At 50.9% G+C, this 17053-nt stretch overlaps 1 protein-coding gene across 8 annotated transcripts in view; it reads right to left on the minus strand.

Annotated features, from left to right (window-relative positions):
- The window catches only part of RAP1GAP2 (RAP1 GTPase activating protein 2), a 232225-nt gene that overhangs the window by 90501 nt on the left and 124671 nt on the right, over positions 1 to 17053 (minus strand). For all 8 annotated transcript variants that reach the window (XR_004280815.1, XM_032322457.1, XM_032322453.1 and 5 more), the window contains one exon: positions 12148 to 12232. Coding sequence is in view for 7 of the 8 variants with exons in the window: in XM_032322457.1 (XP_032178348.1) it covers positions 12148 to 12232 (85 nt within the window). In the remaining variant the exon portion in view is untranslated. The remainder of the gene's footprint in view (positions 1 to 12147; positions 12233 to 17053) is intronic.

Consider the following 17053-nt stretch of genomic DNA (forward strand, 5'->3'; position numbering starts at 1 on the left):
GTTCACAGAGGACACCGCTCTCCTCCAAGGAGCTAACCACTATGTTACAAAGTTGAAATAATTTAGCAAAATAATAATAATAATGTCTCTGCCCTCAAAGATATGCCATTTTTTTCCTAGTCTTTTATCTCATCTTAAAGGACTCTTCTGGAAATTAATATCTTTTACAGAGAGGAAACCTTTAACTAAACTTCAGCCATTCCTTCTGAGCTACTGGATTTTTTTTTTTTCCTCACTGGTTAAACGCAAGTAAAATCAAATTTAACTCTTTTTATTACAAAGGAACACAAAGAGTGAGATCCCATGTATTCACACCATTATCTGTGTGGATGATGCCAAGATGTCTGGACACTTAGCAAATGGTAAGGAGGAATATGTCTGGATGGCAGAAGTACTATTAGGGCTTTCTTCCTACTTCCTTTGTACTTTACAATTGCTCAAATTTTTTATAATAAGCACGTATCATTTTATTAAAAATAGTTTGGTTTTCCCTGCTTGTCATTTACTTGCAGAAAACTCTTACGGAAATTCTCCAAGAAAATGCGGGGTTTTGTCTGTCCAGTGCCACTGTCGCAAGGCTGGATTGATCCCTGCATGTTCATCATCACCTGTTATGAGCATTATTAAGCACTGACCACTCAGTATTTATAAAGCACCTACTCTGGGCCCCTAATGTACCAGGCCCCATGGCAGCAAGAACACACTCTGCCCTCTCAGGACAGAGCTGGGGCTGCCCTGAGCCAGTCTCTCCCCGCCCCGCCCCCAGAACACCCGCCCCCATCACACTTGAATGACCTCCAACCACACAGGGGTGAGCAAGTGGTGGCAGAGCTTCTGGGCCTCACAAGCTCCCAACAGGAGATCCCGAGGAGGGCAACCCAAACCCTATCGCAGGCTAAATGGCAGCCCCCCAAAAGATATGCTGGCACCCAGGAACCTGTGACTGTCACCTTATTTGGAAACAAAGGACTTTGCGGAGGTAATTAACTTAAGGATCTCAAGATGAAATCACCCTAGACTACCCAAGTGGGCCCTGAATCAAATGGCAAGGGTCCCTATAAAAGACTCGCAGAGCGCAGACAGCCACGGAGAAGAGAAGACCACGTGAAGACAGGCCCCAAGCCGAGGGAATGCCTGGAACTACCCCACACTAGAAGAAGCATGGCTTCCCCGCCCCTCGTGCCCTGGAGGGAGCACAGCCCTACCAGCACCTTGAGGGCAGACTTCTGGCCTCCAGCACCACAGAAGAGTCAGTTTCTGTTGTTTCCCACCGCCAAGCTTGTCAGACGTTGCTACAGCAGCCCCAAGTAAGGGCCTGAAACTCCACCTCCACCCTCTGTGAGGAGCAGAGAATGTTCCGGGGGTCCAGCAGGGGAAGCCAAAAGGAAGGGGCACATGGGAGGTACCTACTTGGATTTATAACTGTGCGGGTAGTATCTCTTCAGGAACAAAAAAGAACCCACCATCCAGTGCCACCCACAGCACCAGACACACTGGGCTGCAGTGTCAGGTGAAGGACACACAGGCATGTGAGCAGGTGACGAGGGCGGCGCATGGCATCTGGTAGGACCCCGTCCCTGGCCACTCTCTATGAGGACGCATCTACAGCAGCTACAAGAAGAGGATTACCAATGAAACATCCCACAAGCATTTAGCTCACTGCCCACAATAATAACCATTAGTATCCATCGCATGCCAACATATATAACACGCGCACGGGTGCTATGAAGCCCTCGCTCACCCACTTCCTTCTATAATCCTCCCAGCAACCCTGGAAGCCCCTGGGGGGACTCAGTCTACAACTGAGGGAACTGAAGTTCATAGATCACTGAACTGCACAGTGTCACACAGTTCCTAAATTCCAGGCCCAGGCCCAGGGCTCTGTCCTGCACATTCATCACAGGAGTCAGGACCCAAAACAAGCAGGGATGTCATAGAGGCAGGCTCTAAGTTGGGGGCAGGACAGCTGGTCAAGCCCTCAAAAGGTGGCATGGCTAGGGCTGGAGCAGGGAAGGGAGAGCCCCCAAGGAGATTCTAGAACACCAGCTGCATTAGCAGGGCACAAGACCTGTCCAGAAGTAGAGGGTCATTTTAATATTAGCTGTAGGCAAAAGGAATTAAGGAGGACACTCCCAAAAAAGACAGATATATCATGAAAGGCATTCCAAACCCAACCCTGGGCTCTCCAAGGCCCTGAACTACCCAGGTCTACACTTAGTCCAATCCCCAAATCCTTTATGCAGATGCTGGCCTTGCAGGGTCTTGGTGCCACTGTGGGAACATGATCCAGAGGGATGCTCCCTCCTTGAAGGCCCCTCCCCCAGAGGCAGGACCCTTGGTTTGGGCCTTTTTCCAATACCCTCACAGTCGCCTACATGTCAGGCAGGGTTTGGCATCTGAGACACAGGGCTCAGGTGGGACCAATCATACAAAATGCAATTTCAGTTTCATCCATCAGACCTGGAAAGGCACCTCAACCATGGGCACCAAGCAGGGCAAGAAATGAGGAGAAACTACACTAACAACAGAAAAATTGGTAGATTTCCTTCTAGACTTTTTCTCTAAGCATTGCTATCCTATGGAGAAATCATAATGACTAACATCTCTGCAGCACATGCTACAGGCCTCTGTTCTAAACGATCAACACAGATCATCTCAATCAGCCCCCATTACAACCACACGAGGCACGTTCTCTTATGTCTCTATCCCATCAGTGACAAAACTGAGGCACAGAGAAGTTACACAGTGAGGAAGTGTTAAAACCGAAAGCCCAGGCAGACAGGCTCCTGAAACTGTATTCTTAACTATGACTCAATACTATTTCACATTTTTTGAGAAAAAACACCAAAGGGGTCCAAGTCCAGGTCAAAGGAATGGGATCAGCCTCCACAGCGGGGGAGACCATGTGGCCTGGCAGAAGGACGGGCAGAATGGGCTGGAGAATCAAAAAGGGGAAGAAGGCTCCCGAAGAAAGCATTCTGGAAGCCTAGCCATTCCCCACACACATGGGAGAGAAAAAACAAGGCCCAAGTGCTCCACGTGGCTAGGCCAAGGCCTGTGGCTTAGGTTTCAGTTGGCAACATCTAGGAAGTAGGGCTCCCCTCTGATGCCTCCAGCTCAGAAACTAAGAATCCCAAGGCTACATGGGAGCAGATCAGGGACTCTCCTCTGTGCTGATGAATCCCAGTTCCCTGGAGAGAAGCCCTGACTACATGTTTCTCAAGGGTAAAAACCACATCATCATTGTCAAAATTATCATCACTATGAGGAGCACCCAGCTGGCTCAGTCAGCAAAGTCCGTGACTCTTGATCTTGGGGCTGCGGGTTTGAGCCCCATGTCAGGTGTAGAGATTACTTAAAAACAATTTTATTATTAACCACCTACTTATTAACCACCTACTTATTAACCACCTACTATGCGGTTACTACTAGCTACTTCCTGGGTTACCTCATTACTCTTCACACCCCCTCCTCCAGGTCAGGCAGCTGATGTCCCTGTCCCTCTAAGAAATTAGAGGTCAGAGAGATCAAGTAACATGCTCAGATGATTCACACCCAGGACTGTGGAGTAGAGCTTAAGAGAACACAGTCTCCAGAGTCACACAGACAGACTTGAGCCCAAATCCGGGCTCCATACTCACCAGCTGGGGGACCTTGAGCAAATAATTTAACCCCTTCTGACAATCTCAGAGCTGCTAGAAGTGAGCCATCCCACGTCTCATGTCAACTCTAAATGACTGGCGGTGGGGGGCTGCAATGCTTTGGTGGCGAGGGTTCTGAGACCACATCCGAAGTCAAGGGAGGGAGCGCTGTGATCCATTATTGACCTCCACCATGGGACAGGAGGGTGGAATCATGTCTGGGCCATTCCCCACCTAGAGGAACACCGTGGCTCACAGAAATACCCACATGAACTCACTTCTATGGCCAGGGCACTTCTGACTAAAGCACCAAAGCAACTCACAGCCTTTGCAGTGACCAGATAGCTACATGGGGATAAATGGACCTGGATTCCTCTGTCCACCATACGCAACTAAATCGAAGTAGATCGTAGACCCACAGCTAAAACTGTAAAGCCTCTAGAAAAAAACATGGAAGGAATCCTTGTGATTTGGAGTGAGCACGGACCTCTTAGGACAGAGAAGGCAATAGATGTAAAATGAAAAATCAGACATCAACCAAACTAAAGCTTCTGCTCATCAAAGGCATCGTTAAGAAAAGGATGAATTAGGGGCCCTGGGTGGCTCAGTCATTAAGCATCTGCCTTCGGCTCAAGTCATGATACAGGATCCTGGGATCAAGGGAGCCTGCTTCTCCCTCTCCCACTCCCCCTGCTTGTGTTCCCTCTCTTGCTATGTCTCTGTCAAATAAATAAATAAAATCTTAAAAAAAAACAAAAACAAAAAAAGGGATGAATTTGTATCCAGACAATGTAAAGGAGGCCTATAAGAAGATGCTATTTTAAAGGGGAAGAAGGGGCAAAAGAACTATAAAATGGTCAACAAACATGTAAGGAACTGCTCAACATCATTAGTCATCAGAAAAATGCCAGTGAAAACCACCATGAAATGCCCCTCCAGGCCCACTCAAGTGGCTAAAAGGACTCAGACTGAAAAGTGTTGGCAAGTGTTGGCAAGGCTGTGGAGCCATCAACCTTCTCACACCATTGCAGGCAGCAGTGGGAAACGGTACAGCCATGTGGCGATCGGCAGTTTCATATAAAGTTAAAATTCACCTCCCTATTGACCCAGAAGTTTCACTCTAGATATTTACTTAGGTGAAATGAAATCACATCTCCAAAAGACAAAAACATCGACACAAAACAAATCAGACTGTTCCCAGTATTTGGCTAGTCATTACAGCCAAAACTGGAAATAACCCAAATGTCCCTCAACAGGAGAATGAACCAATTGCGGTGTATTCACCCACTGGTAACAGAAAGGCACAAGCTACTAACCCACTCAGCAGCATGGGCAAATCCTACACACGTTATGCCAAGCTGGACACAAAGGAATACATACTACATGACCCCTTTCAAATTAAATTCTAGAACAGGCAAAGCAAATTAAGCATGGAAAGAAAAAAAAAAAACACAGAGCACTAGCAGTTTCTGTGGCAGGGGCAGTGCGGGTGGGGGTGAAGTTGATTAGAAAAGGACACAGTGGAATATTCTGGGGAGACAGAAATGTCCTACACCTGAATCAGAGTAGGGTCACATGAATGAACCCATTAATGAAGGTGTACAGTTAAGACTTATGCATGTGAATGTAACGGAATTTTTTAAAAAGCAGTTACACCTGCGGTGATTTGCAAGAAGTGTAAGCTAGTTGGCCTTGGAAGCATGAACAAAATCAGTGAAGACACACACATGTGCAGATATGCACGCATGAGGGGCAGCTTCATGCAGGGGGTGCAAACGTAGATATCGCCATGTTCTTAAAGCCTCCCAGGTGCACCCCCACAGACCCAGATCCAGGCAAGGCCTCCCTCATGTCTGCACTGTCCTCGAGCTCCTGGGGAGTAGCTCCTAAGGGGATGACATCTGGACAGGAGACATAAATGGGGGTCTTCGTGGAGACCAGAGACAGCCCTCCCAAGGCCCACAGAGTATCACCAAGAGAACCTGTGCAGTGGCGGTAACGCAGGAACAAATATTTTTCCTCACTTTCATGTCACCCTCCAGGGCTTTCCTGAAGGGGGAACCAAACCTTCCTGCTATGTCCTTGAGCCCTTTCTGCCCCAAGAAGGCCCCCAACATCCTTCTCACAAACACCTCCTCACCTCATCCACATAGAATTGGTAGATCTCAGAGGGGCTGACATAATCTCTACTCAACCCTGACAGAAGGGGACAGCCTCCCTTCCCAGAACCAACAGAAGAGAGGAGGCTGGAACTAGCAACAAACTGGAGAGCTGGCATCAGGCCTGAGGATAAGCTACAAGCTGGAAAGGAAAGTCCAGCCCCGCCCCCGGGGGAAGAGAGGCTGATGGGCAACTGGTGAGCCTGGGAGGGTGGGAGGAGGAGACCAGCACAGCTTGGCCCAAAGGGAATGAAGAGGGTGCAGAGAATAAGCTCCTCAGACTCCATTTTCTTCCCTAGCATCTGGAGACTTATATACCTGCTTGACCTACCCCTGAGGGTTTCAAGGGTATTAGTGAGTCATGGAGAGAGAGTACCAAAGGACAATGAAGGAACAAGACTTACTGCTCATCCCCACAGCAAGAACCCCAGGCCCCATTACCTTCCTCTGGAAAGAAATCTGAGAGGGATTGCCCTCAGACTCTCACAAAGGGGGATGGGGAAGGTCTCAGGGGAGCTGTCCTCAGGCTCTCACAAAGCAGGATAGAGAAGGTCCAAGAGGGAGCTGCCCTCAGACTCGCACAAGAGAAGATGGAGTAGACTGAGCAAGGGTCGCCTCCCAACTGACCAAGCCACCAAAGGCCTGGTGGGGATCCAAAGACAAATATGACAGTCCAGGTCAAGGTCAGAACAGGTCCACGCACTGTCACCTTCAACAAAATGCCCTGCACACTCAGTGTGAGTTGGGAGAGAATCAGGAGGGTCAACCCCAACCCCTTCACTTCACTTATCTCCAGTCAGTCCCAGGGGTTAGCCCACCCCTGCGCTTGCCATCAGGGCCCTTCTGCCCACCCCACCCTGCCTCCCCAGGAAGCCATCCTCACTCCCCTCCACCCCACTGAGAAGCCACATGACACATTTGAGCTTGTCACATGCTGAGCCATATGGTTTCTTCTGTTCAGTTGAGGCCCCCTGCAGACAGCAGGCTCTTTGAGGGGTGAGGACTGTGGCCTCAGTTCGACCCCACAGAGCCCAGTGCAATGCCGGGCACACACAGGCAGCCCTTTCTAAATGCCTATTGATCCATCTGGGTATGAAAACCAGATCATAAAAAATGCAGACCTGGAAACAATCCACAGCATTCCCAGGGAGACAGTCCCAAACCCCTTTCCCAGCCCACCCTGCACCATCCACAGTGTGAGTTCTGGCTGGAACTGGGCTCTCATTCAGCCCATCTGCTTAGCATCTCTTTGGTTGCTTTTTCTCAGTTTCATATTAGAAAAAAAAAAAAAAATCCCCCTGAACAACACAAACAGCAGAGAGGCGGGGGAGGAGAAGCAAAGACCGGTAGCATCAGGTGCTCAGTAGGGGCAGAAGCCCGGGTTGAGGAATTCTCAGGGGGGCTGCAGGCTCCCTCTGCTCCCGCAGTCCCTTTCTGGTGGGAGAAGCAACCAGAGGAGGTGCTGTCCTGGCTGTGAGAGGTGGGATGGGAGGAGCACTTTACCAAAACTTACTGTATTGACCGAAGGGGGAGCATCACTATCTTCAGGAGGACCTTAGGTGAGTCCAATTTCCCATCCAATTTATCTATAAAAGAAATTACTCATCCCTCACTGATATTCTATGACTCCCAAGCTAATCCCCCCAAGGGGGAGGCCTGCCAGCGCTGCCCCAAGCCTGTACTGCCCCCACTGCCCAGATGCTGGGGGTACAGCAGGGCCATGCTGCAGAACCCCCAAGGCCAGAAACCCTGGAGAGAGGCTAGCTTCTACTCTGGATGTCTCAGACATCGGTGTGCACTAATAACCTGGGGAGCTTGGGAGCTTGGCAAAGCAGAGGTCTGAGCCCAACATCACCAGTGGAAGCCCAGGTCCGTGCAGGCAGAAACTCCCCCATGACAGATGAGAAAAGAGGGAGTTTTAGTCCGCATCTTAACACAAGGCTGGGGGCTTAATTCAGAAAAGTATTACCTGGAGACAGAGGGTCTGTCTGCCAGGATATGAGATTCAAGCAAAACCAGAGAAGTAGAAGACCAGTCACAGGTTCCTCCCACCCGGATGTCCCAGACAGTCCGCGTGCCAAAAACATCCACCAGCAGAGAACGGGAGAGTCGCTGCCCTTGAGGAGCTCAGTGCAGGGTGGTGTCGAATGGCCAGCAACAGGGCTTGGGAAGTACAATCACGAAAGGGACGCTCCCTCTGTGATGAGCGCAGGCTGGCAGGAGGACTGTGGTTTTAACTGTATGAGTCAGTATGCTTTGCCAAAGGACAAAAAAATAGGCTAGCCAAAGACAGCCTCTTAACCATGGCCACAGGCTAAGTCTTTGCCACAGAACAAGCCCATATAACAGTCATCAAGAGACCCCTAAGTCCAGGTACACCCACACCCACACACACTGACCCTCAACCCCAACCACAGAAGGGTACCAAACCCAGTGTGAGCCTCCAGGGTGACCCATCGTATCTTCCTCTGAATCCTCAGCTCTGACCTTGGCCTTGAGGCTTTGGACAGGAAAGCCACCCCAATAGGTTAGCGCTCTGCTCGGAGCCTGCCTAGAGTTCCAGTCAGGCCAGCCTTAACCCCAACAACCCGTCAGGCCCTGTACAGGCCAGAACAGAGTAGGCTTGGGCGCCCAAGGCAAGTCATAAATGTTTTGAATGAATCACTATACTAACTAACAATCTCTTACTTATGCTCCGGATTCCTGATCAGTACCCCTCCCTCTTGTATCCACGCACCCTCGTGGCTCCCTTCTTCTAACATTTCCACTCACTCCTCAGCCCACCCCTGTCTGCTGTCCACACCTCCCTCCCCAGAACTGTCCCAAGTCACGGCCAGGCCACACGTGCTCCCCCATACTTGGCCTCTCTGCCCCGCTGACACAGCTGTCCATTCTTCCTTCGTGGAACGCTCCTCCCACCCAGTCTCCAGCTTTCTCCACATTAGCCTTTGCTGGGAGAGTCCCCCAGGGCGCCACCCCAGGAATCTCTCCTCTTCTCACTCCACACTCTCCCTGGAGCACTCACTGGCCCCAGCCCAGCCCTCTGCCCCAAGATTTAATGTCCCCCTCTAGAAGAATGGCTCCAGATTACTGCCTCTAGTCCAGACCCTCTTCTGAGTCTGGCCCCCAAACACTGAGCATTTGTGTCTCAAATATGAGCAATGTAGCACTTACACCTTCAGCCCTCATCCTCCCTTGGGGGTCCCCCATCTCAGAGAGCAGCTTCGCCATTTACCAGTTGTTCCAAACCTGGGGTCACTCTTGCCTCCTCTCTCCCCCCAAATCCTCCTATCTCATTTATCTACCTCCTGGGAAATCAGAGATCCAACCACTTCCAAACAACCCCACAGAACCCTCAGAGTCAGGCCACCATCGTCTCCTCCCCACCCCTGCACCAGACTCCCTCAGTGACCTCTCTCTGCTTCTCCTACAAACTCTCCACCCAAGAGCCAGGGTGATTTTCCGAAAGTCCCATTTTTGTCTGCTCAGACAAAAATCTTCAATGACATCAATGTCCTTAGTCAGGATAAAGCCCAAAATCTTTAACAAAACTTCTAAGGGTCTAGGTGGAAGGGGATGGGCAGAGTGGGTGAAGAGGAGTAGGGGGCACAGGCTTCCAGTTCTGGAATGACTAAGTCATGGGGATGAAAGGCCCAGCGTCAGGAATATAGTCAATGGTGCTATGACAGCATTGTGTGGGGACAGATGGGAGTCACACTTGTGGTGAGCAGAGCCTAATGTGCACACTTGTCGGATCACTATGTTGTACACCAGAAACTCATGCAACATTGTGTCAACTATACTTTAAAAAATGTGCTCAGATTAAATTTTTAAAAATAAAAAATAAAAGAAAACTTCTACGGGTCTGCCTCTTTGTCCCTAACTGTGGGTGCTCTGGCCCTTCCAGTTTCCCATTCTGCCCACACAGCCACCTCTCTCCTGCTCCGGGGGGCTCACGGAGCCTGCAGCGCACATCTGTGTACCCATCCTGAGATTCTGCACTTCTAAGGCGCTCCCACATGATGCAGGCCCTGCTGGTCCCTTGGCCTCGCATGGAGCAGCAAGCATCTAGAACAGTCTCCTCCACCCTGACAGCACCTTTGCCAAAGTTCTACTCAACTCCCAGGGCTCAGCTTCCACGTCATTTCCTAAGAAGTCCTGCCTGACCCTCTCCAAGGTTCGGCTCAATTCACACACACACATATACGCACGCCTACCCCTTATATAGCCCCGAGCTAGGCTTTACTTCTCCTTTGGAACATTCATCACACCTAACTGTCCATCCTTCATCTTCAAATTAGTTTTTCAACTTTCACATCTCCTTCCCCAACTCGATGACAAGCTCCAGAAGGGCAGGCACCATGATGCCTTGGCACACACAGAAGGGCAGGGATCATGGGGCCTGGCACACGGCAAGCACCTGTGGTAGAAAGCTGTTTGGTCTTGTCCGCCCTGCCTCCATCCCCCCATCTTCTTCTAATGAGCCTTCAATGTTCCTTTGAAAAATCACCCCTCTCCCACTCTCGGTTCTCTGGGCTTAGATAGCAAGTCGTGAGACCCAGGTCTGGCCAATCAGAGCCCCCACCCCTCTGGCCGCAATGATTGCTTCAGAACTGGACAGGTGACCTACACCAGGCCCTTCAGCTTCCTCCCTGGGACTTTTGCTAGAAGTACCGTGGGAAAGAGACTCTTCCTTCCACTGAAGTTAACTCAGCAGGTAAGGAGCTAGGTCACCATCTTGCCACCACGGAGACAGAGCTTAACAAAGAACAAAACCAAAATAGAAGACAGATGGAATGAGACAAATCTCATAGATGCAGCCATGCCTAGAGTCCATATTTGCCATCACAAAGCAATACATTCTGTTTTATGCTTAAGCCAAAGTGAGTTATGTTTCCATCACTTGTAACCAAGTGTCCTGACTAATACAACATTCAAGCAAGTACTGGGTGTTGAATGAATTAAATGAGCATGTGAGTAAGGGAAGCCTGCCAAGAGAACTCACTGACTCCTCCTCGGAAACTTCTAGGTTTCTTCCTGCAAACTTCCGCCACCCAGAAGCACAATGACAAGCATCCGACAACCAACTTTGCAGACCAAGGGGCTGAAACTGAGAATGGTGATATGTTTGTCAGTGTCACCCTAGGCAAACAAAGCCCCCAGCACTTGGCTCAGATGCCTGCACTGGATTAGGCTAATGGAGGTGCTCTGCCTTCCGGTGCCCATGGGTACCCCATCAGGAGGAAGGCAGAGCTGTCTGCAGTCAGCCCTGTACCCCCACCAACTCCTGAACTCCTAATCCAACCAGGGCAGGCTCTGGCTGTCATTCTAGGACATTCCCCATTGATGCATATCACACAGCTCTCCGAGTAGTGGGCATTCAGTATGGGGTGATAACAGAAAGGAGGCTTTTATCTACTTCCTTTGGGGGGGTCATTTTCCAACAGATCAGGTTAGGGGAGCAGGGATACAACAAAGACCAAGAGGAGAGAGAGGCGTAATTATTTCCCTGCGAGTCATCTCACAGCAAAGCTCTACGGCAGAGATGGAAGGCAGACTAGATGTCCCCTCAGATGACTCAGGAAGCAAGTCCTCGGACTTGTTCAGAGCTAGTCCTCACCTGGTCAACTGTGAGAAGGAGGAAGGGTGGGAAGGACCATCATGCACTGCTGCTTAGGTGGGAATACTGGCTGAGCCAAAGTCCTCCCTGTGACCATCCTGTCAGGGGGACTGAGAGCTGAAGGGAGACGAGCATGGTGCGGGGAGGGTACAATGCCTCAGCTCCTCTCCAGGAATGAGCAGTCAGGGCCAGGGTTCTGGAAGGTGGTCTCCCAGGAAGGAGACTTGTGAACAAAGTACTAATAGGAAAGAATTATTGACCCCCAGAAGCTCCAGAGCAACTCTCCCACAGAGACTGGGGTGACAGGGCCACCCCAGGAGGGCCAGTCAGAGGCAGGCAGACCACCATGCAAGTGCCACCCAAGTCCTAGGAAGGGGCCACCCCACAGACCCGCCTTCCACAGCCCTGCCACCAGGCAGCCCTCCTGGGCAGTAGCCCCCTAAGACACCAGGCTGCAATTCCTTCTAGGCCTTTTGGCTAAGATCAAGTGAAGACACCAGGCTGCACTCATTCCTGCCTGGACCCCACAGCTCCCCAAGGCCTCCTTCAGCCGCTGACACCCCCAAGTCTCAGTCATGGCTCCTCCCGCCTTGGTGAGCTCAGGTGGACACTGCCTCCTGAGGTTGTCAGGGGACTACATGGCACCCACTGGACAGCAGCAGCTGGGCCTGGACCAAAGGGACAGCTACTTCCCTCCCCACTTACCAACTCTAACTAAGCTTCTTACCTTCATGGTGGGAGGTGCCGTGAGAGGAGGGGACAGCGGCCGGTCTGGGAAGGTCACATCCGAGCTGTTGGCCAGCTCCTGCTTCCTGTGAAGAGGCCACAGAAGACAGAAGAGGTGAGTGAGGGCCCGCCTGAGCCATTCCCTCTCTCTGCCGACAGAAGATGGGCATGGGGACCCGGTCTAATACACACCATGCAAAACTAGACTTGGGTGCATTCTCCACTGGAATGTGGTAAACTTTATTTTGTTTTGTTTTAAAACCTAACACAGTCCAGGGGTGCCTGGGCAGCTCAGCAGGTTAAGTGTCTGCCTTCAGCTCAGATCATGATCCCAGGATCCTGGGATGGAGTCCCATGTGGGGAAATCCCTGCTCAGCAGGGAGTCTGCTTCCCCCTCTCCCTCTGCCCCACCTCTGCTGGTGCACTCGCACGCTCTCTCTGCCTCAAATAAATAAATAAAACCTTAAAAAAAAAAAAACCTAGCATAGTCCAGTGTAGACAGAAAATACCTTTCATTTTATTTTTTTAAGATTTTAGTTATTAATTTGAGAGAGAGAAAGAGAACGAAACAGGGAGGCAGAAGGAGAAGCAGACTCCCTGCTGAGCCGGAAGCCCAATGAGGGGTTTGATACCAGGACCCTGGGATTATGACCCAAGGTGAAGACAGATTCCCAACCAACTGAGCCACCCAGGCACCCCTATTTTATTATTTATTTATTTATTTATTTGAGAGAGAGAGAGAGAGAGCACACATGCATGCACATGTGTGAGCAGGGGGAGGGGCAAGGAAGAGGGAGAGAGAATCTCAAGCAGACTACCTGCTGAGTGCAGAGCCAGACCTGGGGCTCGATCTCACAACCCTGAGATCATGACCCAAGCTGAAATCAAGAGTAGGAGGATTAACCAACTGAGCCCCCAGGGGCTATTCCTTGCACGGTCCCTGCACCAGCCACATCAGCATCATCTGGGAACCTGTGAGAAATGCAAATTCTCAGGTGCACACCAAGGTCTCCAGCAATGGGTCCTGGGAATCTGGGTTTACAATCCCTCTGATGTACACTGCAGTTTGAGAACTGCCGTTCTAAAGACATAGTAGACCCACAACACCTACAGGCCTCAGACACACGGACAAACATTGAAAGGCATCAAAATAAATGTAGCCGTTTTACCGCAATGACACAGTAGAAAATAATTAGGCCCTGAAACTATAGCAGTTATCGTTTATCTTCAAGTATTTTCATTTGCCAAAATTACAGTGGTTAATAAAATGCAGCTATACATTTGATAGATGTATTCAAAATACATTTGAATTCAGGACCAAAGAAAGAGAGACAGAACAGGAGTATAAACGTCCCCTTTGCCCCTATGACTGTGTGCACGTGCATGTACACACACACACACACACACACACACACCATGGCCAGAGAGCTGACCTTGGGAAAATGGGGCTGCCTGCTGTGTGAGCTGCAGGTAGAACTTATTTTAGTCCATGTGGGCTAGGACCATGGAGAAGCAGCTCAACAGAGTTGTGTCACCATGACAACATGACAGCAACAAGTTCACTGCTCTCACATACTCCCCACTTTCCATCTGGCCCTTGGTGGTGACCAAGGAGCGCTAGTTTCCAGACCAATCACCAGGCAGGATGTTGGCAGAGAGATAAGGCTCTGGAGCACTGGTTACACAACAAGGCCAGCTGGATAGTACCTGGGGGAGCCCCAGACAAGGCGCTCTGGAGTCCTGGATGTGCCCTGGCTGTCTCCTGGGACAGCAGGGAGAGAAGAGGGTAACTGTGTTAAGAGCCCAAGACCAGGCTAAGCCACCAAGGCTTCCAACTTTGCAACTGTTTCCTTTTCCAGAACCCCAACCTGAAGCAGAGTCGGTCTGATTCCAGGGTCCCACCTTGATGTCCAAAGGACCCCCACTGCCACCTCAAGGGAATGCTTCTGTACTTTCCAGTCCACATCTTGCCAACAGGGAGGACAGGCTTCCTACAGAGCCCCACCCTCTGCATTTCCAGAAGAAGCCCTTGCACGGGAGACAGGCACCACCCCAGGCTGGGTTTACAACCCCTTAGCCCACAGGGCAGCCCAACCTGAAAGAAAACCAGACCAGATGCTGCCGGGCCTATCTACCCCGACACGACTCTCGCCTAGCCCTGCAGCAGGCCATGCCTCATTGTCCTCTAGACAACCAAGTAAGAAGGCTGCATGAACATCTGACTTCGTACAGGATCCATATGACCCCCATTAACCTCGACCTGCCTTTCTGATCAGACCCCCTTTCTGATCCTCCATCTGTCTTTTTCTTCATATCTTTCTGGACCTATGTCTCACTCTGAGGGTGTGGGTGGAGGAGAAGGAAGGTGCCCCCCTCCAGATCCAGACTATTACTGGCACAAGAACCAGCAGAGCCACGACTCAGCATGTGTAGATGTGCACACACTCACACGCAAAGGAATGAACAAGCCTCCTTCTACCTCTTAGTCAGGAGGCACCAATTCCCCTTCCATTTCTGGCCTTGGGCCAGTGCAGGGTCCAGCCCAGCTGCTCTGGCCCCCACCTGCCCGTGGACCCCACCGAGCTGGATCCTGGCACAGGCTTACCCCCTCCAGCCACTATGCCATCTCCCACACAGCTATGGCTCTTCCTCAAAGCGCCCAGCCCCTGAAGAGCTAAGATGGGGGTAAGGAGGTGAGGAAGGATGAGCAGGGACCAGGGCACCAGCCTCAGGTCCCCTGAGGTGAGGATGGATGAGGGCAGCCCCTCACTCCCAAGGGGCTGGGAGCCAAGAAGGAAGAAGCATGCAGGGAGGGGGCAGGAGGCATGCCCCCTGCCCAAAGTCTACAGTAGGAGGCTGTGGCACACTCGCCTGAATGCAGTCCTGGCTCTCCAGGGACACCAGTTCTAGAGAGCAATGTTGCCAGGTTTTTACCATCCCTGGTCTAGGGACACTCATTTACAGAGTCATGCTGTCTGCTTCTCCCCATAAGGTGAAAGATGTCCACTCCCATGGGTCCAAAGCAGATGTGGTCATTACCCAAGACCCCTGAGTCTCAGGCAACGGGCCACCGCATCAAACCCCTCCTGGGCTCACCCCGCTTCCCTGCACCAGCTTGTTTTCCCTGGAGGCTGGCATAAGCTCCTGGGACCACTCTCCAGGGAGCAGTGAGGACAATTCAGTGAAGGCATGAGGTGTTTTCCAGCCAGAAGGATTCCCTGAATGGTGTCTGGAGCCTGGAAGGTGCCAGAGCAGGAATGAGCACCAGTAGCTAGCAGCTTCGTGCCTATTCTAGGGCTCTGTCCAAGACTCTGGATGGGATGCCAGCATGGACAGGAGGCAAGACTGTGGCCCTCAAAGAGAGCAGAACTCAGAGTACACAGAGGCCCTTGGTCACAAACCCTGGTATAGCGATGGTTTCGAATGGCACCTGTGGGAGTGGACAAGACACAATGCTCCACCCCCGTTCTCACCTCCTAGACGCCAAAGCTGCCTGTTACAGGTTGAATTTGTGTCCCCCAAAAATATATGCTGAGGTCCTAACCTCCAGGACCCGTGAATGTCCTTATTAGGAGATGTGACAAGAGGTCATTAGGATGGTTCCTTAATTCAATTTGACTGGTGTCCCTACAAGAGGCGAAGGCAGCCATGTGAAGCCACAGACACGCAGGGAGAATGCCAGGTGACAACAGAGACAGAGACCAAAGTGAAGCCAAGGGTGACCAGCCCCTACTGAGAACTTCAAGACTTGAGGAAGGCATCTACCCCAGAGCCTTCAGAAGGAGCAGGTCTGCTCACACATTGGTCTTGGACTTCTTGCTTCTAAAACAGAGACAACAAACATCTAGTTGTTTTGAGGCAGTGTCCTTACTATTATTTGTAACAACTTTCTTATGAACCATAGTGATCTTGACATGGTCACAGAACTGAGTCTGAAACTGCCTTTCCGACCAAGCCAGCCAAATGCTCACACACACCTCCTAAGATGTGGGGTCCCAGAACCACACAGGCACCCACAGGAGGAGGGAAAAAAGGGAACGAAGAGAAGGCAGAAGAGGGAGGAGGAAGCTCATATACTGTGCTCAGAGAAAGGTGGCAAATGCAGACAGAAGTGGTCAGGGGCCTCCTCCAGCCTCTAGGGGCCGTGGGGGTGCCTCCCACTCAGCATCCCTCTGCCCCAGAACCACGCGGCACTGAGGTTCTCTGCTCTGGGATTCCTTCCCTAGAAGCATGGACAAACCTGAGGCAGCTGGGAGTGGGTCTAGCTGCCTTTAGCCAAATGCAGGTCTCAAGAGGAAATGATCAAGGAGCCTGTGGTGGAAGCTGAGAAAGTCAGATGCGACTGTTCATCCCCCCAGGTGAGGGTCCTACTTACAGCACCCAGGTCTTCTAGCTCCTTCCGTCCAGACTCAGATTGGGACCCTAGACCCAGACCCTCTGAGGTCATCTCCCCACCACTTCTATGAAAGTGCCCCACACTAGGGATCAAGAGACTCCCGGGTTCCAGTCTGCCTCTACCTGTTACCCCACTGTGAGCCGTTGGGCAAGTAACCTCACCTCTCTGTAACCTCACCTCTCTGTGTCCCACTTCCTTCATCTGCCAAGATGGAGGCAACGTTGTTCTGAGGAATTAAATGCAATGGCTATGAAATAAAACATAAGGTCCTACACAAATACAGATCATTATTACTATTATCATCTTTATTGTTACTGTAACCCCAAAAATGATGATCTAATGTCCAAGTGGAGAGAGAGAAGCAAGGAAGGGTCCGGCACTGTTTAATGTCTTTGAAAACATTTCTGGCATTTCAAAAGAGCACCCGTTCTAGTCCCAGCAATCCATTCTCGGGATCATAACGATCGGTTAATAATCAACAGAAAAAATACCCACCTCTCAGCAGATGACT

Source organism: Mustela erminea, chromosome 18 (assembly GCF_009829155.1).
Source record: "Mustela erminea isolate mMusErm1 chromosome 18, mMusErm1.Pri, whole genome shotgun sequence".
Lineage (NCBI taxonomy): Eukaryota > Metazoa > Chordata > Mammalia > Carnivora > Mustelidae > Mustela > Mustela erminea.